This window comes from Pagrus major, chromosome 17 (assembly GCF_040436345.1).
Source record: "Pagrus major chromosome 17, Pma_NU_1.0".
NCBI classification, from domain to species: domain Eukaryota; kingdom Metazoa; phylum Chordata; class Actinopteri; order Spariformes; family Sparidae; genus Pagrus; species Pagrus major.
In genome coordinates this window covers 4,441,325-4,465,098 of record NC_133231.1, presented here as the reverse complement: position 1 = coordinate 4,465,098, position 23,774 = coordinate 4,441,325, and the positions used below count along the sequence as shown (strand labels likewise).

General features: G+C 40.8%; 1 protein-coding gene across 2 annotated transcripts in view; it reads left to right on the top strand.

The window, feature by feature from the left end:
• The window catches only part of cep192 (centrosomal protein 192), a 44,117-nt gene that overhangs the window by 17,146 nt on the left and 3,197 nt on the right, over positions 1-23,774 (top strand). For both annotated transcript variants that reach the window (XM_073485211.1, XM_073485210.1), the window contains exons 29-50: positions 2,535-2,675; positions 2,998-3,061; positions 3,276-3,415; positions 3,999-4,091; positions 4,462-4,580; positions 6,054-6,251; positions 6,714-6,804; positions 7,772-7,951; positions 8,156-8,416; positions 8,576-8,697; positions 9,299-9,408; positions 9,790-9,952; positions 10,317-10,407; positions 10,555-10,633; positions 10,785-10,908; positions 11,735-11,840; positions 11,943-12,171; positions 12,882-12,958; positions 13,289-13,384; positions 17,325-17,444; positions 20,259-20,371; positions 23,530-23,656. In XM_073485211.1, coding sequence (XP_073341312.1) covers positions 2,535-2,675; positions 2,998-3,061; positions 3,276-3,415; positions 3,999-4,091; positions 4,462-4,580; positions 6,054-6,251; positions 6,714-6,804; positions 7,772-7,951; positions 8,156-8,416; positions 8,576-8,697; positions 9,299-9,408; positions 9,790-9,952; positions 10,317-10,407; positions 10,555-10,633; positions 10,785-10,908; positions 11,735-11,840; positions 11,943-12,171; positions 12,882-12,958; positions 13,289-13,384; positions 17,325-17,444; positions 20,259-20,371; positions 23,530-23,656 — 2,844 coding nt within the window. The remainder of the gene's footprint in view (positions 1-2,534; positions 2,676-2,997; positions 3,062-3,275; positions 3,416-3,998; positions 4,092-4,461; positions 4,581-6,053; positions 6,252-6,713; positions 6,805-7,771; positions 7,952-8,155; positions 8,417-8,575; positions 8,698-9,298; positions 9,409-9,789; positions 9,953-10,316; positions 10,408-10,554; positions 10,634-10,784; positions 10,909-11,734; positions 11,841-11,942; positions 12,172-12,881; positions 12,959-13,288; positions 13,385-17,324; positions 17,445-20,258; positions 20,372-23,529; positions 23,657-23,774) is intronic.

Here is a 23,774-nt window from a genome sequence, read left to right as displayed (position 1 = left end):
TTTATTAGATGACGAAAACCCACATCTCTCACCACTGAAAAGGGCTGCAAGTCTTTAGCAATGAACGTCCCCACTGCTCTGGTGATTTTTTTTTTTTTTTTAAAGGTCCCATATTATGAAAAACTCACTTTTTCTGGGATTTGGGGTGTTATTTTGGGTCTATGGTGCTGCCACACGCACAAAAACTTTGAAAAAATACTATCCGTGCTTTTTTGAATGAGATACAGATTTCTGACGGTGTCTTGCCTGCAGTTTCCTGATGAGCGAGTCAAATTCAGCATCGGTCACCGACGTCATTGACCGATCATTTCAATATTCCCACCCACAGTGTCCACCCACCAGGTACAGCATTACCGTCTCAGTGATCCGCCATTACGCTATCGAAAGCACCATATTGAAGCGCAACGAGAAGCATTCTGTTGTTGGTTGTAAAAATCAACGTAAGTGCCTATATTCTGTCCCAGCTACAGAAGAACAGAAGAGACAGTGGTTGCGTTTCATTTTTAACGAGTAACGACAACGTGCCGGCTATGGTTCCTGTAAGTCTGTTTGTGTGTGCTAACCACTTCACATCGGACTGCTTCAGTAACGAGGGTCAGCACAAAGTGGCTTTGCCTCGACACTGACCCTCGTAAAAGGATCAGTCCCAACCATACGGGACCCAGCAACTGCACCCGAGCCACAGATAAGTGTCGCCACGTTTTGATAGTATTTACAGTTGCCTACGAGTATGGTGAAGTCAGCTTGAAATTGGCTAACTAGTTAGCTCCGCTTCGGTCCGCTATGCAATGGCGTTTGAAGCGAGTTTAATGTTAATAATATTACGAGGGAGCTTGGTTGTCACAGTGAAAAGTCTGGAAACGTGCAGACTGGAGACAGAGAATATGCGAGAACAGTGTCCAATAGTTTGGAGACTGTGTTGGAGACAAACACAGCTTTCGCTCGCTGTTTTTAGATGTTACCTGTTGCAGGTCAGTGGGGGATGGGAGCCGGGTGGTTGAGTTGGGGAGTCCTGCTGCAGCCGCAGAGCCTGTATTTTTCTGAGCCTCTCCTTCTGGGTCCGATTCTGGGTCAAACTGGTATGGTTGAATGACAGCATCTCGGCGAGCCATAGCGATGCATCCACTGTAAACATTAGCGCATGCTACCGCTAGCGTAAGCGGCATCCTCTCCCTGAGAGGGGCGTGTAGCAGGCAAGGCAGGCGTTGACAGATGGAGCTCATTAGCATTTAAAGGTGCAGGCACAGAAACAGCCTGCTCTCAGTAGAGCTCACTTGAGCGACTTTTAGACAGCTGAAATTCAGGACCATGGATGGGTTTGGGGCAATACATTTTGAATACAGTGTTGTTGGACCTCTGACAGCTGTGTGAAATTGATGAAAAACAGTATAATATGGGACCTTTAAATGATGGGATAGATTTGTTTGAAGGCATCAGAGAAAGAATGCTGTTTCACTGATGGCGTTACCTGCTCGGCTGTCCTAGTTCCATTCAGAGATATTGCTGGGTGATGGTGGCTCAGATGTATGCTCAGGTTTGAAGTGTTTCCACTCATGTAGTGACATGAGTCAAGCAGAGCTTGCAGACAGTTACTTTTCTGTCAACTTTTTTTGTTCCCTCATCGTTGTATTCAACACCAAAACCAAAATGTCCCCACACCAAAGATTTGACAGAAGATGGTGTTTTCTCAAACTGTTGCCTCTCCACCCTGCTCGCCATGCTGTCTGCCATGTTCACTGTAATTCTATCCTACTCCAGCGTCATTACGTTATACTAACAGTGATTGGCCAATTACTCGTGGGGAGGGGTAATCTCTGGTTACACAGCAGCTCGCTTTCACTGCAGGACAGCGACACACACACACACACACACACACACACACACACACACACACACACACACACACACACACACACAGCCACTTTAGAGAGAAATGCATGGGAAGTAGAAACACAAAATGTAACTGCAAAACTGAAAAGCTGCGAACCATAAGTGCCTATTGAACCGTGGATGGTGAATCGTACAGTTCAATATTATTTTCAGATTCATGGCACCCCTAATCATAGTGAGGGTAGATTGTCCACTGGTTAATCAATCTTGGATGACTTCGTTGTCTCAGACAGATCAAAAAATATAAAATAATAATATTAACATAAAATGATAAATAATTCTAAAATGTGTCACCAGATATACTTGGGTGGCGTTTAATATACATGGACAGCCTGCCCAAGTAAAGTTTATGTGTTGGAAACATGGTGTATTCCTTATTCACTCATGTACATATTTCTGTTGCTACTCTATTTATATTTGAAATATAACTAGCTGTTATTTCTAAACTCCAATACTGTTCTGAATTTTAAAAAAAAGTTAATTATTTTCTGGGGGGAAAAAATCAAACAAACGATAAGATAATGATTTTTGGCCACATACACACATACATGAGCTGAAAATGTTTCGCCATAAGCTGCTTGCTTTGAGCATAATAAATAGTTTCTGAACGGGGCAAATTTTACATCTCTTCATCTGATCTCCAGAACGCTACAGCATGGCGATGCTTCACCTTCTCCAAGCACCCTGTTACAATGACATCTGAGGCAACACAGGAGGCTGGACCCATGACCCAGGTGTCCTCTCCTTCGGTGATGAATCACGTGATGCATGCCAGCTATGGAGAGGTTAGAAAAACATTACAACCTTATTCAGCATCTCTGCCACTTACGCAGTTATTTAATGTTGTATGTTTTTGTGTCATATTTACTGTAAAGCTTTCAACCAATGTTAATTTTAATTAATTTCTGGAAGAAAGGCAGAACCCATAATAACATATGGGTAATGGAGTTTCTCACATCCAATCTGAATCTTTATCTCACCTTTTTGAATGAAATAAAATAAAATAATGAAAATTTGAATGAAAATAAAAAAATTTCTTGAATGAAATAAAAAAATATTTAACAAAAAAAAGTTTTTAAAATGTGTTTCTTTTCTTCTTTTTTTAAGAATCCACAGAGCTTCACGGTCTGGGTTCACTTTAAGGCTCCGCAAAAGTACACAGCTTCTTCAGGTAATCACCCTGGATTCAATACTTAATGACTCACACTTAATGGATTTAACCGTTGGTATCATTCATGCTAAAGGCAATTCAATGTGTTAACTATTAAATATGTCACCTAAATTATCATAATCTACGAGACCTGAGGATTTAACATTTTCATATTCCAGAGTAAATGAAATCAGTTATTTTCTGGTATCTCTGTATCATTGGTCGTGCTTGACAGGAGAGCTTGGGGTGGCAGATGAGTACAGTGCTCGGGTGGACATTGAAGTGGACTCCCCTGGTCAGAGTCATGTGATAAGGAGTATTTCCCTCAGAGCCAGGTCTGGAACTGCAAGGGTCCATGCTCCTAAAGACCTGCAGGTAGTCAAACTACCATTTTAATTTTTCTTTTCAGACTGATGATGTAGCTCTGCACACCGCCAGATTGCAAAGATGAGAAGTATTTCATAGTCTTCATAGCAACGACATTGTTCAGCTCATATTGAATTGACCAGTTGAATGTAACTGTGTGCAAGTATGTGGACTGAGACTATTTTGACACATACGAATGGTTAGGGGTGAATGTACAATACAACGATACACCTGTTATTGATAATGTAAAAAGAATGTAGATTAAAAGAATGATCTAAGAGAAGCTCACATAGGGTATTTCTTGAAAAAACAGTTACCAACATGGGACTGTTCAGCTAAACATATCAGACCACTTTAAACCATGGTACTTTTTGAAGTACGTGTAGGCACCTGGCCAGTCACTGAGAATGTGGATGTTAAACTCTTGAAAGTTAAAGAAAGCGGGATTCTCAATTCCACTTTTACACACTGCATTTAATTTATATAAAAGTCTATCTACATTTCTGATTTTGTTTCATATAACATCTAAAAACTTTTCTTGGCCTTTTCTAGAGTTGGCAGTCAACTACTTTTTTGTGCCTCTTTTGACTAGACTGTCAGCCTGTCTGCTCCACTGGGTAAATCCAGTCAACAGATGCTGCCATTAAAGAATGCGGGGAACATTGACGTGCAGCTAAAACTCAAGGTAATTCTGACCTTTACTTTTCTTATTAGATCTGGGGTTTGGGTAAGCCTCTGTGACATTTTGGGCTCAGACTGTCGCACATACAGTTGGGATTCATTGATATTTGGCTCCTGTTTTTCTTGTTTTCTCTATTTTCACCTCCTTTCTGTCATCTTTCTTTCACTCCTCTTGTTCACTCTCTTTCTAACTTTGTTTCTTGCTGTTCCTTTTTCAATTCCCTCTCCTAGGTCTTCTTGTCTTTCTTCACTTTCCCCATGTTCTGCACTCCCCCACCCCACCTCCCAACATGTCTTGTCACTTGTCCCTATTCTTTCCCTCCTCTTCTCGCATAGAATCTGTCTCATTGCCTCTCTTTTACTCGTGTTTATAGCACAGTGATGCTGAGGACAGTTTCTCTGTGACACCTGATGAACTGTCCCTGAGAGTGGGAGAGGAGCAAGGCATCATGGTTTCCTTCAAAGCACAGGGCAGCAGGAAACATCGAGAAAGGTATACACATCTTCATTGCTTTCTCGTATACATTCCTAAATGGGAGTAGATAGATATTAGAAAAACCCAGTTCACACCACTAGATCATTGCTTTAATAACCTAAAGTTTTGACTATTTTAATGCTTATCCACATTTCTAACAGGATTATTGTAAGTAGGGGTGTCACAATATTCCAAATCCTTGATTCCATTTGATTATCGATTTTAAGCTCACAATTTGGTTAGATTCTTTATCTTTTTTTGTTTTTTTCTCTTAGCACAGATAGCTATGCTATTTTTAGACTAGTCTAGGATCATTGGTTTTATGCCATGATAACTTGTTTAATTTTTTTATTCTTATTTCAAAAGATCGTCTACATGAGTGATATAATTTCCATTATTTGTTTGCGATGTACCACACTAAGGCCTTATTGTCAAATTAAAATAATTTATTAACAATATAAATGTAACAATAACTTGATTCACCAGTCAATTGGAAACTTCATCTCATTTTCTTAACCGCTTTATCCGTGAGGGTCGCGGGGATGTTACCGCTTTATCCCCCCCTTTCAGGGGGTTGCGGTGGTTACTGGAGCCAATCCCAGTTTTCATATGGGCGGAGGCCAGGGTATATCCCTGGACGAGTCGCCAGCTCATCGCACGGGCCCTCTTCTGACGCCAGAGGCTGCCACACAAGGTGCCAACTGCGCGTCAGGAGCAATTTCGGGGTTCAGTATCTTGCTCAAGGATACTTCGGCATGTAGCTCAGTTCCGCCCAGGGGAGCCGGGGTTCGAACTACCCACTACCGACTATCCAATCTACCCACTGAGCTACAGCCGCCCCTCTACTTACAATTGGAAACTTACTGTAAACAAAGAAGTCATAGAGGGTACCTGCCATCTAGTGGCTCTGCAGAGGTTGCCTGCCATATTTGTCATGTAGCCTGTGGACGCCTCTGCTACACGCGCATAGCAAACAGACAGTGGTGCGGTGAAATGCCGCAGGTTGGTGCGGCGGTGTGGGAGTGGCACTCCATGGTCTGTGTGTGTGACGTGTTGTGAACCCCTGCTAATCAGTTTGGCGAAAGACGAAGCTGCTACGTTGTTATGCTCCTAGCATGCTGGACCTACTAGTGATTGTTTGGTTTGTGTTTTCCCCTCTTGGCACGCCTACCAGACATGACACTGGGGGCATGGTTAAATCCTCAATTCCACCTTTGATTTCAAAGATCGAGATCGTGACGTCATTTCGTTCGATATCTGACTCAAGATCGTGTCACCCCTAATTGTAAGATTGCATGTGACTAAACAGATTATTTTTAATGTAATGCACTGTGCTTGCTCTGATGTAATCCTCTTCACCAGGTCGTAATTTTGATGAAGCCTTCATAAGTACCAGTCTTGGGATGTGTCCTTGAATAACCCAAAACATGTCACATGTTGAGTGGACATCACAACTCCCTGATTGGGACTAACTTGCTTGCTGTGTTACAGCCTTCTCACCATCCTGGTGCTGCCATCAGGTCCTCAGTATGAGGTAACCCTAAAAGGAGAAATTGTCCCAGAAGACTCTGGGAATCCTGCCAATCCCTCTGCTGCTGTCTTTGGTGCTGGTGTGGCCACTGACATTCCACCGATTCTGTCTAATAAACAGTTCGTAGCCTGGGGAGGGGTCACTCTGGGACGAGCTATGTAAGCAACTTTTCAGTTTTTCATTAATTTCACAATTACTTGGTTACAGAAAAAACACTTTATAAGTATCAATTATTCATTGGAAACTAATCAATAAAAAACTCAAGGCCCAGTGGTCCACCTTATTATATTAAGGCTTGTATAATGTTATTCATGAAAAGGGCCAGAGGGCGTCTACAGGGAGTGTGATTCCTCAGAAGCTGTTTGAACGTAATGCACAATTTATTTAAACTCATTGAAGAGAGATAAAGTGCAGACAGCAGTAAGAAAGCTGAATCGCACATAGGATGGATGTATTCTTTAAAAAGGTTTAACTGGGTCCGGGTTAGACTTTGAATTGCTACACAAATGAGGACATTTAGATAATGACTCTGAATCTCAAATCAAAGTTTCTCACTGTCAGTTTGATGCTTCTGCACATTAACTGTTATCTCAGAACCAACAGCTGCCATTGTTTTTCAGCCAACAGAAGCTGGTTCTCCGGAACAACTCGACCAATGCCACACAGCAGCTGCGGCTGCTTATTCGTGGTCAAGACCAGGACTGTTTTCAGGTAGATTTTGATATATGCATATTTCTATACTGAACAAGAAAGAGATGAGATGTTAGAGTATCCTCACATCCTGTGTTTGTGTTTTGATATCCCGCTTAGAATTACCTGCAGGGTTTGTTTTCATTTCCAGAGTGTCTTTTATGTTAATCAGTGATCCACTTTGTGACCAAAGATGGTTTTACTTTATATGATTTTTCATTGTACAACCAGACAGGGAAGAGGCCTAAGATTAATACACCAGTGTGCCATTTTTAAGGAGTTCTTCACTGATTTAGCATTGTACTTCAGGAGAACCAGAGATATTATCTTTTTTTTATTCAATGCATTCTTCTATTCATCTTTCTTGCCAAAACATGGTGCTCACATTACCCCCAATCACAGTAGCCTCACTTGAGGCAATTTTTCAGACTTTGAGCAGCTCCCTGTGGAGCCACAATGGGCTACAGTATATACAACTTCTTCCACAAATGCATAGTACTCCCCAATAGCTGTAAACAGACTTTCATGTGTTAAAGCGGTGGAGTTCCCCATTAAAGCTGGTCTGTCAAGGTTCTCAATAATCCTGGTCATGGTATACCTAAGTGCTAAATGAAGGCAACTTGGTTTGCTTGAGTTTCTTGAAGATATTTCACCTCCTACCCAAAAAGCTTCTTCAGTTCCAACAGACTTGCTCACAACCCCACAAATGATAAATTGCCACAGGCTCCCCACCAGTCCGTTAGAGCTAAAGAGGCCTTTCATATGAGAGGTGAAATGTCTTCAATAAACCTCAAGCAAGTCCAGCTGCCTTCGTTTAGCACTGACATACCCTTAAAAGGTTAACAGTTTTTGACCCTTTATTCTGACATTCTGACATTTTTATCTTATTAAACACATATGAAACATGAAACATAGATAATTTGACTAATCACATAAGGAATGTCTACACTGTTCAAATGTGAAGTGTATACACTTGTTTTTTCCTCAGCTCCAGAGTATGTTCAGTCCTGAGGAGCGTCTGACCCGACATGGGGAGCTGTCAATTCGTCCCAGAGAGGACGTGACCGTCCACCTACTCTTTGCTCCCACCAGGGTGGCCTGCATGTTGGCCAAGCTGGAGATCAAACAGTCTGGAGTCCGACCTTCACAGCCAGGGGTCAAATTCACTGTGAGGATGTGACGTTTTTGGTCCTGCCTTGCTCTCTGGATTGTTTGTCTGTAGTCATCACTTTGCATTTCTCTCTTATATCTATACATCCTCCCTCTTTTTTCCAGCTTATTTTCATCACCACCTCTTTGCTATGCTTTCTTTTTTTCATATAGAAAGCCTGGGGCTATACTTTAATTTGGCTACTATATTTCCCATCCTCAGATTCCACTGTCGGGCTACGGTGGGACAAGCAACATAATCCTGGAAGACCAGAGAAAACAGGCGGACGGCTATGTGGCAAATATGACTGACATCGCTGTCGGTTGCGTCAGCAAAGTTTGTCTGTGCGTGAGGAACACAGGCTCCAGAGCAGCTTTCATCAAAGCCATGGCCTTCTCTGATGTACAGACACGATCAGTTATGGAACAGTCTGTCATCAGCCTCGCGCCGTCACAGTTTGTACTGAAGGAAAGGACACAAGAGGTAGGAGAGAAGATACAACTAACAGTAATCATACGGGAAATAAAATGTTGCTGCTAAAAGATTTCTTCAAGTGCTACACAAGACACTAGAATTAATGATAAGCAGTAATACACAGGAAGAGTAGAAAATGTGAATTAAATGTTAATCATTTGTTTTCAGGTGATCACTGTGCTTATAAAGTCCACCCAAAGAGAACAAAGCCTGTGTCAGTCTGTCAATGCACTGCTGGCTACTGTCTGTCTGTTTTGCGGAGATGAGGTGTCCAGGCAGCAGTATAGGAGGTGAGACCTTCCAACACTCAGTTTAGTTTATTTGTTTTTAAGTAGTTAGTTAGGAGGTATTGGAATTACTAGGGGACAGTTGATACTTAAGTTGATCTGAGCTGTCCTCAGGTCAACTTAAGTATCCTGTTCAAAAAAATAATGTGAATCTCTCCAGACTGAAGTGATTGTTTTAATGTCCCTTTGCTTCAGCATGAAAGTACTGATCTGTTCAGTACAAATGTAAACTAACTTCACTGCTTAGTGAAGTTCTTATGTTTCAGAAGAAAACGGAATACACTTGTAGACATATTTTATAAATGCGTACAGTAAGAATAATACAAAGGAAACTGTTGACGTATATTAGAGCAGTATTTCCTTTATTTTCATGTATTTCCATGATAAGATCTAAAAGACAGTGTCTATGTAAAGCTTTGTTGTGCACAAAGAGGTATTTGTGTGATGCTGCTGGTAACAGATCTACAGATCTGTGAGCTGGGATATAGTTGTTTCATTAAAAGTGCTGATAAAGTCTAATTCTAGATCTAATTCCAGATGGTTCTGCTTTTGTGAGAAAGACATTTTTTTCCTCCTACAGTGTGTTTGTGTTTTGTTCTTTCAGATTGCTTCAGAGTAAACCAGAGGCTTTGAGGAGAGCTCTGTCTGAGAACAGTCTGCTGAAAAACATCAACTTTAATGAGAAGTTCCTGGGCGAAGAAACTATTACAGAGCGTAAGATGTCATTATAATAATACTTTATTATTGTTATTATTATTATTGTTATTGTTATTATTATTATTATTATTATTATTATTATTATTATTTTGTCTCTTCTTTAAAAAAAGTCTATAATATTAAAAGTAATGATCTGCAATGTTATCACATTTAATTTTGCTGCTGTATTGCGTATTCATTGGTGAAGAGTGACTTTTACCCTGAAGTTAGTTCATGAACGCTTCTATATCTTATGTGTAAACTGAAGTAGGCCTTAGCAGCAAATCACAGTTGGTACAGAAAAAATAATCAAAATAACAGATTTAATTTTAAAGGGTTGTCGGAATTACAGGGCTCAAATTTTGGTTGGTCTGACTAATTATTAACTTTTTTCTGTAGCCTACGACCTGCCCCCACGTCCCAATGAAGCTCACATCTTCTACGGAAACATGAGCAAGATAGTGGTGTCATTGCTGGGAAGTACAAAGAGCTCAGTCTGTGAGCAGAGTGACCACACTGAAATGCTGTTGCCCTCTGCAAGACACTGTTCAGACACAGACAGGTACCAACAGAAACATTTCTAACATATTGTAATACACTAGGACCTGCTTCAACCTTCTGAATTGACAACACAACAAATCCATTTAACACAAAGGCAGGGATACAGAAATAAAATGCTTTATAGTGTTTAGTACTGTAATTGCATTTCAGTTTTACATTAAAAATATATGGGGAAATACATGGTAATTCGACTTAATACCACAATCACATTTGGTAAAAGAAGCACTAGGTACAGAAGTACTGGGTCTTTACATTTTTCATGGATGAGATCCTCAGTTGTCTGTGTTCAATTACATAAAGCACTATAGTCATAAAAGAGCTGCAAAACACAATGTACAGTTTAAATGTTTTTGTGTAATTTCCAGTGTTTCGCCAAATGGCAATGTGTCTCTGGACGTGTTGCCAGTAAAAGGTCCCCAAGGTCCAGCACTGAGAGTGACAGAGGCCTCCTTAAAGGTACCATATGCCCTCTTTAATAGCTTGAATGAATTCTTGTGATGAGAGAAGTGTTGATTAGGTTAGTGTTGTTTCAATTGGATATGATGAAAAATGTCATAAAAAACAATTCTTGTTTTAAATGCAGAATGTCTCTTTGTCCCTCAGGCCTCAGAGCCATTACACCAGCAGTCTGAGTCCTGGACCATCCATCCACAACAACTTGTCCTCACAGCTCCCACCATCAGTAAGTAGACTATATTTTCAACTTTTATCACCTTAGCTTTGAATTCCAACCCCCAATAAGCATGGCTGGTAAGGCAGTCACCTCTAAAACCATAGGTGAATGACTCTGCAATGACGTCTGACACCATTTGTTGTTCTTGTCATTGTTTTAGATGGTGCAGCTACCACCAGTCAAGTTCAGATTCGGAACAACACATCCAGAGAGTTGAGTTTCGATTTGTCCTGGCCTGCTCACTGCTTGACCATCACCCCTCAGCATGGAGTTATCGAGCCTCAGTAAGAATAAACAGTTACATTTATTGGCTGAGATAAAGTTGAGTATTTGGGGTTAGAATTGTACTTCATGATGTTTCCTGCATGTATTTATGTGTCTCCTTCTTGTTTTATTTATATTCACCACACTGTAGGTGATTATACCATGTCAATAGGGTTCCCACAGACCCTTGAAATCCTTGAAAGTTTGTGAATTAGAGAGGAAAAAGATCACGCCTTGACAGTTTTTGAAAATAGACATGGCTCTCCCCAATCTATCTGAGACGGTGAGGGAACACATTTCGTGTAGGCTGAAAGACGTGTAGGCAATCTGCTTTACTACTGACATTTGGACCTCTGACGTGTCTGTAATTTGACAAGTCTGCACACTGGGTGGACACAGTATTGTCTTCAACATTCGGATCGGTGCTCTGTATTGGCCGATACCGAAAGCCCAGGTATCAGAATCGGTATAGGGAAGGAAACAATGGTATCAGAACATCTCTAATAACAATTGAAAAAAAGGCTGCTAGTTCTAATTCTAAATGTTCTTGGTGTTGTCACAGTAATTAATCATGATCCATGTCTTAAACTGAATCATTAAATTTGAGGGAATTTAAGAAGATCTGGGAACCCTGCATCAAGTGTGTTAGACATGCATTAAATGTTAAATGCTGTTCATTTGAGGTATATCTATGTAAAAGTGGCACCTTAGCCCTTTACAACTAGAGTCTTCATAGCTTTAACAAATGAACAATTACACAAGGGTTCAATGATAATTCATTTGACTGTGTATACTTGTGTTTTTAATTATTCGACTTGTCTAATTTCTTTTTTATTGTTAACCAAGATGCCACCTGCAGATTTTGATCAGTCCCAACCCTTCACTAGCATCTAAATCTGCCCTGCTGCCATGGAGTGGACAGATTTACGTCCAGTGTGACAGTCAACAGAAGGTATGGACACTCGAGACATCAAGACAAGTCAATTATGAATATTGTCTTATGGTATGAGAAGTCAACAGGAGCTGAATTTTTGCAATGTGACTACTGGTTCAGTTTATTAAGGTCCAAATCCGTCGGGACTTGGCTCTGGATGTATCAGCGGCCCCAGCAGACACAACTTTATCAGCCCTGCCTCCTCAAGCTGCCACTCCTGTGCTGCCTGTGGTCAGGCTTACCACCAAGACCTTGCTATCTCCACAGACCCCACAGCCACCTCAAGCCCTGGTGGAGATCAGCAACAAGACCATCCACTTCCTCACCACTCCCTCAGGGGAAACATCAGGTAGGGAGGTGACTGTCCGGAGGACAGATGTTGCTCTGTTCACCTAAATTTGGGGTGTAGAATAAATCAGAACATTGTGGTGAAGTCAGACCAGCCTTAAAGGTCCAGTGCGTCAGATTTAGGGAGATTTAAGTGTAAGTATATTTTGATATTTTTATGATATTTGATATTTTTATTTTTTTAGCGGTGTTGATGAGCCATGCTGTTTATTAAATATTTTTTGACAAATAACCTAATTTTGTGCTCAAAGTCACAAAATTTAAGCTGTTTCCAATATTGAATAATGATGTATGACTATGGTAGAATCTGGGAGTCATATGTCATGTAGGAGTTATAAAAGCAGTGTGGCTCCTTTTTAAGAAACAGGGCAGTGCATAGTGTGTGAGTGGTCCAGCAAGAGAAAGAAAGATTGCTCTGGTGACTCAGGCTCCCAGGAAGACCACCAGGTTTTGTAGCCAGTTTTTGTAGTGGCCAAACTGTGTAATTACATTGTCACGTGATGCACTGCAGCCCAAAAAGACTTTTTCCCATAAGCTAACATCATGAAAGAACCATCTGTAAAATGGTGGATACATTTTTTTTGCGTAACAATCCCTGTGAAATAACTTGTTTGACTGTCATAACTTTGAGAGAGAGTCGGAGTCTGTGGGCAGCACGCTGTGTGTATATTCCTGTGGGAAACCCAACCTCTCTGTTTTCTCTTACTTCAGAGGCCCAGCTGGAGGTGCAGAATAAGGAAGTGGAAGTGAGGTGGTACCTGTCATCATTTGCTCCCCCATACGTAAAGGTGCTTTTTTCTTCATTCTTCATTTTTCTTTCTTCTGTCTACTCTTTCATTCCTGTTTTACTGTTATTATGTTTCTCATCTTTACTAGCCCTCTGGGAACAAATGCTTTTATTTGTTTTGAGGTTTGTTTCCAATTTCATTTTGAATATAGTTTATCTTAATGTGTAAGTGGAGCTAAAATCTTGTATTTTGTCTTGTGACTCACCTTAAGTTAATTTTGTAGGTTAATTCTCCTGCTGTTGTGAATTTAATGTTATTGTTTGTGCTGTTACTGGCCATTGTGTGATAGCAGTCACTCAGGTCAAGCTGTCATCCCTTCTCTGTACTCAGGGAGTTGACAACACTGGAGATGTTTACCGGGCCACTTACACTGCTTTCAGATGCTCCAGGGTCTCTGGCACACTGGGAGCCCATGAGAAGATGGAGGTAAGCACTCACATGCTGCTGGACTTGTCATTAATGTTAAGAGCAAGTCATTATAAAGGGATGGGACAAGATGTACTGCAAATGATATGGGTTATAAGGAAAACAATCTTGTGGAATGCATTCAGATAAAAAAAGGTAAAAAAAAACCCATATTTTTTTGCGCATGTATGGTAAAAAGAAAATGTGTCTTTACAATTATAGGCTAGGTACGGGTGTAGAGGTATTTAAATAAAAATATAAAGCTTAATTTTTTATTGTTACAGTGTTCTGAATCGCTCATATTGGTTATTTATATTTGTTTGTTTATACTCAAACATACATAAGCAAATCATTTCTTACCAGTTCCTTCTTTTATAGTTTAGGCCACTTAGCATGTTGAAAATGTAATTGTTATATAAAAGCCTTGATTATAATTATCTGAGTACCTATAGTCTGTTACTTGTAATGTTTTATAATTTTCCTTGAATATCTTTATATTATTTAGTTGGGTAGGCATGCTCTTGACTTGACTGAATCACATCCTTTTTCAGCTCGTAGCGTTGTTGACCAAAAGTTATTTTTACAATAAAAAAATTGATAAAAATCAAAAAAGGCTAAAACAAGAAAAAGGCTTGAAATATAATAATAATAATAACAATAATAATAATAATAATAAATCTAGAATATATGAAAGTTTCACTTTTTGAATTAAGTTATAAAACAAATTAAACTTTTCCATGATATTCTAATTTCTTGAGATGCGCACATGCATGTATATTATGGCAGTCTTGAATTCCAATGATGTCTACATCTCTCATTTTTGTACGATGGAATGATTGGAAAACATACTACTTTGTCACAAAATACATTCATGACGTGAGGTTCAAACATGAATTTCTTATGGGTCTTCTGAAAATGTGACCAAATCTGCGGGGTCAAAAATATACATACAGTTATTCTAGGGCTGCACCTAACGATTATTCTTTTATCAATTTATTTTTTGGATTCATCTAACTATTATTTTTTGTGTGGCAGAGGCATGACTGGAGGTCGTAAGCAGAGTAGAACGGGTCGGTAGCAGGGCATGTTATTTAGCATGGATAAATACTACAGAGGGAACACAACAGACATTTCTCTGTGTAGTGTTAAGTTTCACTTTCACTTAGGTCTTAGGTCTTGTCCTCCAGTTTAAAACACAGTAATGATCTGCCTCATCCTGGTTGTTTACTGTTATTTTTAACCCGTCAATGAGGAAAAAAAATCACTAGTAGGACCAGCATTAGGGTTGGGCGATGTCTACAGTGAAACATCGTGATGGACAATGACATGGTTGTTAACAAATTTGAGGCAGCGTGTCCCCTCAGTGTTGTCGTAAGGCAGCAGTTGCTTTTTAGCTCTGCACTGTAGCTGCCGCTGACGTTGCTCTGACATTAATCTCCAACCGTCTCACCCTGCAGGGGAAACTATCTCCCATTACCACCAACATACATCCCTGTGCCAAGTTTAAAAGCGTCCTCGTCTCCGCACCACTTGTCCATAACTTAGCTCTGTTCAGCCTCATATGCATAAAACAACATTGGTCGACTAGCCAAGGAAGCTAAGCTAAGAAAACTGTGTATAAAAACAGCATGACTAAGAGAAACAGCGGCCCGTGGGGGAAAAAACACTGCTGCCACATATTTAACCGAGTGTCTTGGGTTCGCCTAACTGAGCTGGTTTAATAAGAAAATAATAAACGGGACATGGAGACGTAATGTCAGTGCACTGAGCAGCAACATACTTCTTTTCATTTCCTCTCCCCACATATCACAAACAACAACAACTCTGAGGGGTCACGCCACTTAATTGTGCTCTCTGGTGGGGAGCCTTTGAAATCACAATATTACGATGGTCAGGGATTAGTAGACGATGGCTGTCGGCCATTGGCGATGGACGATGGCATTGTCCATCGCCCAAACCCTAACCAGCATGCGAGTAGCAGAACAACATAGCAGCTGCACCCAAGACCCAAGCTTCTGGCTGATGATTTTAGGTTTTCCTGAAGAATTTGGAGATAATCCTCCTTCTTCATTATTCAATTTACTTTCTTTAGACCACCAGATCCACTGGCAGTCAAACAGCCCCACAGCATAATACTACCAGCACCATACTTTACAGTAGGTATGTTGTTCTTGGGGTTAAAGGCCTCAGCTTCTCGTCTCCAAACATATTGCTGGTCATTGTGGCCAAACAACTCAATATGTGTTTTGTCTGACCACAGAGTTTTCCGCCAGAAGGTTTTTTCTTTGTCCATGTGATCAGCAGCAAACTTCAGTCGAGCTATAAGGTGCCGCGTCTGGAGCAAGGGCTTCTTTCTTGGGCAGCAGCCTCTCAGCCCATGGCAATGCAAAACAGGCTTGACTGTAGACACTGACATCTGTCTTCCAGCAGCTTCTAATTCATTGTGAACTTGCCTTTTGGTGGCTTTTGGTTGACTCTTGACCATCCTGACCAGTTTTCTCTCAGCAGCAGGTGTGCCAACTGTGCCATGCATTTTATACTTATAAACAATTGATTGCACAATTAATCTTTTGGACCTGTCACTGCTCTGAAATGGCTTCAAGTAACTTTCTGGACTTTTCAGATCAATGCTGAGCACCTTAGACTTTCCCATTGTTCCCAAATGCATGCACAAAGCATTAAAATGGGCCCAGAAAAATCACCAATTGTTATCAATCATAATCACTCAGAAGAAGTTTAGAGGCCATGCTACAAAAAGCTAATTTCACACACTTTTCTACGTCACCAAAATTGGTCACTGAAGTTGATGTATGTATTTTTTGACCCAGCAGATTTAGTCACATTTTCAGTTTTCAGAAATCATTGGAACTCAAGAGCAGCAGGCATTAGCATTAGAGATGGGCCTTTATTTCTAATTCCCTCTGTTCTATTATTATATTTTGTCATATTTTAGTCTACTTTACTGATATGCTGCCATTTGCTCTGAAGGGTTGTTACTGGATTATTCTGTTAATACAAACTCAAAACACCCTGTATCAATTTAAAATTAAAATCCCAGTTTTGTTGCCTTGGACAGAATCCCTTCATATCTAAACAAGGCTTTAATTTTGAATATTGGCTGGACCATGTTGTGGAAAATGCATTGACTTCCACTGTTCAATTATTATACTTCAAATGTAAGTATTGCTGTCTCAGTTTTTCCCACAGGAGTTTATGAAGCTATGGTGGGTGGAAAATTTTGCTCATTAGAGTCAGAGTTAAATGCATCACTGTTGCACTTTGAGAGGAAAATTATAAGGCCATATCATAAATAGCATGAACATGAATCAGAAATGGTAGAAAATGTGTATTTTCTACATTTTATAATATTGAGCTTTGGCTATACAATGTTAACACAAGCCTAACGTGTGTGTGTGTGTGTGTGTGTGTGTGTGTGTGTGTGTGTGTGTGTGTGTGTGTGTGTGTGTGTGTGTGTGTGTGTGTGTGTGTGTGTGTGTGTGTGTGTGTGTGTGTGTGTGTGTTGGGGAGCATAAAAGGGGGAATGCATTGGAAATGGATTGGAAATTAATAGAAGGGAGAGGGTGAAACAAAATAATAGGTTAATAACGTGTGTAGACGTGTAACACGGTTATCTTGTCTGAGATGCAGTTCATAAACTCTGTCCGCCAGAATCTAGGTAATTAATAGGAAACACTGCTGTCTTCTTGATATGTGCAATTTCAAAATTTGTTTCCTTTTCTTTTTGAGCATTTTGTTCGTTGATGGGTTTTTATACCCTTAACTTATACTAGAGCTATATTTATGTATGTTTCACTTAAAAACTTTGCAGCAGTAAAAACTATTGAGTTTTAGGGAAGTTGATAAATTAGATTTTTCTAGAAGTTGGCCTTGCAGAACATGTATGACAAGCATTTATACGGTTAAATACATTGTGTCTCCTATGTTGTTATTGGTCTCCCAGGTGCCTATAACTTTCCTGCCCAGGGACAGAGGTGACTACGCCCAGTTCTGGGACTTGGAGTGCCATCCTGTGTGTGAGCCACAGCAGAAAACCAGAATCCGCTTCCAACTCTGTGGCACTGTAAGGACTCAATTATTAGTCTGGGATTTAAACACCATACTGAGAGCAAATGTCTATCTGTAGTATAGAGTTACGTATACTGGAAAAGACTTTTCACTTTTTCTAATGTTAGAGGTTTCATTTTGCCCAAAATACAGTTACTGTCAAAACCGCTCCTTTTATTGTTGGTGTTTTTCATTCACACAACATATCTGATTACTAAAGTACATGGCTTAAGAGTCACTCTAAGTCTGAGTTTTGTTTTACTCCTAAACTACAAAAATAGCCATGGTAACATCACTGTTTTTATTTTTTCCTCCTTAACTATGATTTGGTTAAGCATTAATGATATACAATCCTTACTTTTGCTGCAACAAAGATGAAAAATGTCGAAATCTACATCAGTCAAACTTGTATCTAACATCTAATTTGTTTCACTTTCAAAATAAACCATGAGTGTATAAACATTGTTCACTGGGGGAAATGTTCACTCTAAGGGTGCACTCACACCAGTTGCTCCGTATCGTGCCGAAGCACAATTGTCCCTCCTCCTCGGTTCCCCGCTGGCCTGCACTCGCATTGCTCTAGACACAGCCGGGCCTGAGCATGGTTATCTCTTGTGCATACGTCATCACATCGTAGTGCAGTCGCAGCACAATGGAGAACAACACCGAGAATATGAGTTTACTGACTTTTTTGTGGCTTATCCTGTGTCATTTTGGTCATAGATGCCCCGGTCATAGATGATTATGCAAGGCGGCGTAATACACATGATTATACTTCATGTCCACGTTGCGCATCCCTGCTTTTGCTCATGCATGAGCAACTGTACCATGCCGAAGCTCACCTCTTCCAACCATGCCAGGGCCAAGAACGTGTACCGTGCTTGAGCAAGGTACGGAGCGCTCACACTAGTCAAACAAACTGGACTTTGGAGGTCAAATGTGCTTGGGCACGGTACGGATTGCCTAGTGTGAATGCGTCCTAAAGCATTTGAGTGTGACATTACCTCCATCGGTTTAACAAAACCAGCACATACAGTAGAACCTTGACTTTGGTTTTGTAGTGTTAGTGACAGAATTAACAAATGAGAAAAGTGGGTTGTGGGATGGAAAGGAGAGCCACCCTGCTGAGAAGGGCCTGCGGGCTTTGTGTGTGTGCTGCTTTAATGTGAAGTGTTATGACAGACCCAGTTAACTTAAGAGCATACATGCACAGCAAGTGGGATGTCAGATAGATGGCTCCACATAAGTAGGTTAAGTGGCTATGATGGTAACGCTTTTGTTGTCTTATTTCTTAGATGCAGTGTTAAAGTGAAATGCCAAAATCAATTCAGCTTCTTCTTTACTAACCAGCTGTCTTGAAGTAGTATGAAGATGGCAGCCATGTATTTTATACTTTAAGATCCTTAAGAGACTGTTCACATTTGGCTTTACCATCCGTTCTGAGTGATCTGATCACAAGTGGACAGCTTTAAAGGTCCAATATACAACATTCAGCATCACTAGATATCAGGAAACAACCATTTGCTATGTAAAGACATAGTGGAGTTAACACTTCCTGAGCACAGAGTGACATCACACTCCCTCTCTGTGTATTATTATTATTAGTGGGTTATTATTGTTGTTGTTGTTGTTGTTATTATTGTGCTTCTCTGTTTTTAGTTTTGAATTGCCCCCTCTGTTCAGAATTGTTGGCCCAACCATTTATAGACACAGCGAGAAGGTGTGTGTGTGTGTTTGTTTGTGTGTGTGTGTTCGTGTGTTCTGACTTATGCAACTTTTGGGGACAAACACCAGAGTCAAGACCGCATTTGCATGAAAATAGCTCGACCTATCCTTCAACACTTCAAAAGTAGCGCAAAAGTCTGCGGGGAAACCAGGGGAGGTGTGGCTGACACACCAGTATGTTTGGATCCAACATGCCGGCGCTGAACTGCGACCACTGGTGGTTCAGAATGGCCTTGAGGGGCTGACCTTTAAGCCCATTCATTCACACCTGGCATTAACTCCCTGTTCTTTATGTAAATACAGAAAATACATCTACATCACTAGAACAAACAGATACTTTTTTTACACAAGATAGAAATATGTCCATATATATAAATTTGCCAAATGTGTAGGCACAAATGGTTAAGAATGTGTTGTAGACAGTTTCACAAAGTTTATAAAGTTTCTGCCAATGTAACAACTCTTAATATTAAACCATTTTTAAGGGAGTCTGGAGACTTTCTACTCGGGTGTCAAAGAGTTATCATTTACTGTATTTGTACAACGCACTTCAGACACGGAGGCAGACAGGGCGCACTTTAGACATGAAAACAGACAGGTCAGTAAAGCAATGCCGCAACAAACACTTTGTACATTTAATACCAAATATGCAAGAAGTCATCAATGATTCAGGATTCAGAAGGAAGTTTCTCCTCATGCAACAACTCTTAAAATCACGCACCTTGTAAGGGAGTCCAGTTAAATGGTTATTTGAAACAAGCATCTGCTGCTAATATCGGCAGGTTAAGAGAACCCAAACACATTACTGACCTTACAGTGAACCACATGGAAATCAGACAGTGTTTAATCCATTATGATTATTGTTGTGGCTTCTCCTTGTTAATTCAAGGAAGACGTCAGTTGAGTAGGTGGTCCTCCAATGTGGCCCAAGTATACACTGTAAAAAGAATGTGGTCCCATGTGCCCCAGACCACCTCAGAATGTGGTCGGAGTGATCAAAGGGGATGTTCACACCTGTACTTAGAGCTGTTCACTTGTAATCGGATCACTCAGAATGTATGTTGATATCAGGTCTGAACGGCCGATATGTTTTTTCTTTCTGAAGGGATCAAAGTGTGGACCAGTGGAAGGACCACAGGAAGGAGAATGCTCTTTGGTGAAGACAGAGGCCACAGTCAAGAGCAGGAAGAGAGCTGATGCCTCAGCTGGCAAAACCGGGTGAGACCTGCTTAGCTACAAGTCAACATTCATGTCATCCTCACCAGCATTAAAACGTATAAACCAGTGTAGAAGATATTACCACAAAACTACCACCACAGAAATCGTTTGATTTTTATGTCTTGATTCCTTCACTTATTTAACTTTTGTTTTTTGTGACTAGCATAAAGGTAGGTACTACTGCAATTTCCTTATATAATATTGTGTTGTATAAAGCTAATTAAATTGAATCTTTAGATATCAGAGTAACAGTGCAATGACTGGGGCTGTTTAACCTCCTGTAAAAGTAAGCTCAGTTTGGGCTGCCCTTGTGGCCTAGGGATTTATGATACAGCCCATGAACCGCCGCATTGCATGTTGTTCCCCGTATCTTCCCACCCTCCTTGTTACCTGTCATCTCTCTACTGTGTGGTGCATAAAAATGCCCAGGAAATAATTTTTTTTAAAAAAGCTCAATTTGTTAGACACACACAAACATATAGATGATTATAGAATTTGGTGTATATTTGGTTGACTTTAGTCTTCATGAAAGGAAAAAAATCCAGCATCCGAGACATAAATTCATTAATGTGTCGATTTTTAAGGAGCTCATAAATTCACTGTGATGACTTGAATGAATGAGTTCTATTTCATTCTTCCTGACCGCCAGAGACACTATGTAATACCAGGATATGCATTCCGGGCATGCGCAGGAGGTTGAGACATTATACCAACAAAGTACTATCCTTAACAGTGTCTGTGTGGGGCAGGAACAGGCTCTTTCCTTTACTGCCTGTTAGACAATATTTTCCCTCGGGTTAATAATAATAATACATTTTATTTGTACAGCGCTTTTAAAAACTCTCAAAGACACTTTACAAGAATAGAATACATACAAGAATACATAAATCAAGTGCATGGTGCATAAACTCAAGTGCATGGTTACACCCCTTGCTGATTTTTGACAACAACCTCGCCTTGAAATCGCTGATTATGCTGTCCGTTTGCAACTCTTGCATAGTCTCTCTTAGCCCAGAGGATGACCATGACGCCTCCAACACTAAGAAGAAACAAAAGTGTGATGTACCTCTTTGAAGGAGACTTAAGAATCCTTGGCCTCTGAGTTTGCCCAGATTAAGGCCCTTCTTCTCAACCTACAGCCCGGCAGTCATTCTGCTGCGGCTGTCACTACAGTTTCAGAGCTGCCACTCCAGGCTGTGGATGAGGGTGACCCCCTAGCCTCTTTACCCGCCGTTGCTAGCCAACATGATGAGGATGCATTAACTATTGTGGCTTCAGGGAATCTTTTAATTGATAAGGAATCAGTAGGATGGGATGAATTGGAGGGGGAGTCCCCACTCCCCTCAGTGACAGGCTCTCACGGGTCAGAAGCAGAGTCCTTCAAGGATGCTGAGGCTGGCCTTTTTTAACAGTAAAGCAAGCCATTCAATCTGCCATATCGTGGCTTGGTCTGTATGTAGAGGCTGCTCCCTTTGAAATGTGCATTCCACAACCATCTGCCTATCCTTAAAGCCGTAGCTCTTTTCTGAATGACGGCTTGGACGATGCTTTCACCTTTTCACACAGTATTCATGAACGCACAGCTAAATATTCAGCTGACCAATAGTAACAGTTATTAGTGAATTGTTGAACATGGCTGTTGGGACATGTTAAAAAAAATCGTAACTGTTTATTTGATTTATTATTACATTATACTCTGTAATGGTTATTTGTTCAAAATAGTGCAAAAATAAAGCAATTGTTCATTCTGTTGTTAAATTGTTACATTTTTCTCTTTAAAAGGTAACAAAAGGACTGATAAGAGTGTCGTTAAAGTACCGGATCAATGGGTGGTAGTGGTAAGAGTTGTTGTCCCGTTAAAATCTTAACGATACCAGTCCCTACTTGCTACTGAGTTCCTGTGAATAGGCTGTGGTCCAAACCATACTTAACTCTCAAGCTTCCTCTACAAGGGCGCTGTATGCCAATGGGTGGGAACTGTTTTCTGATTGGTGTAGGGATCAGCAGGTGGACCAGGAGAGTTGCTCTGTTCCTGTATTGCTCAAATATCTACTATTAAGGTGTATGTTGCTGCTGTCTTGGCTCAGCATGTTGAAAGGTGCTGTCTTGGTTGTGGCCCCCACATGTTACACAGGCAGGTGCCTTCATGAGATTAGCCTATTGTCCTTGAACCCCTTGAACAGGCTGATCTCAGATGGCTGTCTGGGTTTGTGAACTGCATGCCCTGTCAGTTGCTAGGGACTGCTTGCATTGGAATTCTGATGGGTCTGGGGTTACTATGTGGCCTAACCCCTCATTTCTTCCCAAGAGCCTTTTGGCTTTTTACGTCAATCAGCTTATCAGTTTGGCAGTCTTTGCCCGCAGCCATGGGCGTAAGAGCTACACCTTGATGTGAGTCTCCTTTATACTGTTGAGGCTCTGAGACACTACTTGGATGTGTCGGCTGGGTTTCATAAGTTTGATGCACTATTTGTTTGTTATTGAGGGCACAGGAAGGTTAGTGACTTGTCTCTTAAACTGGGTTGTTGATACCATAACACAGGCATACAGGCTCAGGGACCTCCAGGTGCCCCTGTGAAGTGTCATTCAACCAGAATTGTTTCCACTTCTTGGGCTGCCTTGAGTGGTGTCCCACTGAGCGACATCTGTGCAGCAGCTACGTGGGCTTCTTCCTGTACCTTTTCCTGCTAATACAGGGTTAATGTGGTTGCCCCTCATACTGTGGCAACAGCGGTCTTGTCTGCTCCTTCAGTCTGCAGCTCAGGCTCGGTGAGTACAGACTCCTCACGGCTTTGTTGGTATGGGTCATCTAGGTATTACATACCATCTCTGGCAGTCAGGAAGAATGAAATAGAACGAGAGACACAGAGGTAAATAAGGTCTTGATGAGAAGATTCTATAGACGTCAACTGCTGGGTTCCAGGCCCCTTTATCAGGTTGCTTGCATCATCCAAGTCACACGAGATATTATGTCTCGATCTCCTGCACATGTGCGTGATGCATATCCAGGTTTTACATATTGTCAGAATTCATAGAACCGTAGTTACATTCATAACTCTCATTTAATGTACTGTAAGTAATGTTTTTAGAGTGTTTCATCTTCAGATGGTGAGTGTGTTATGCTTACTGTTAAAACTGGCATAATTTGTAATTCTCAGCCAGGAGGAGGCTGTGCGGAGGGGTGTGTATTCTCCACAGGATCTCTACACCTTCCCAGCCACAAGGTTGGGTGAGTCCAGCACTCTGAAGGTCAACATCCGCAACAACTCGTCCGACACTCATGAGGTGAGGCAGGCTTTATTCTCATGAAGACATAGGAAGAAAAAAAATTGTTTGTCTTGCTTACTGCGGCAAGAACTGGAATACAGAATATAAATATGCATCACTTGGTATTCCAGAAAAG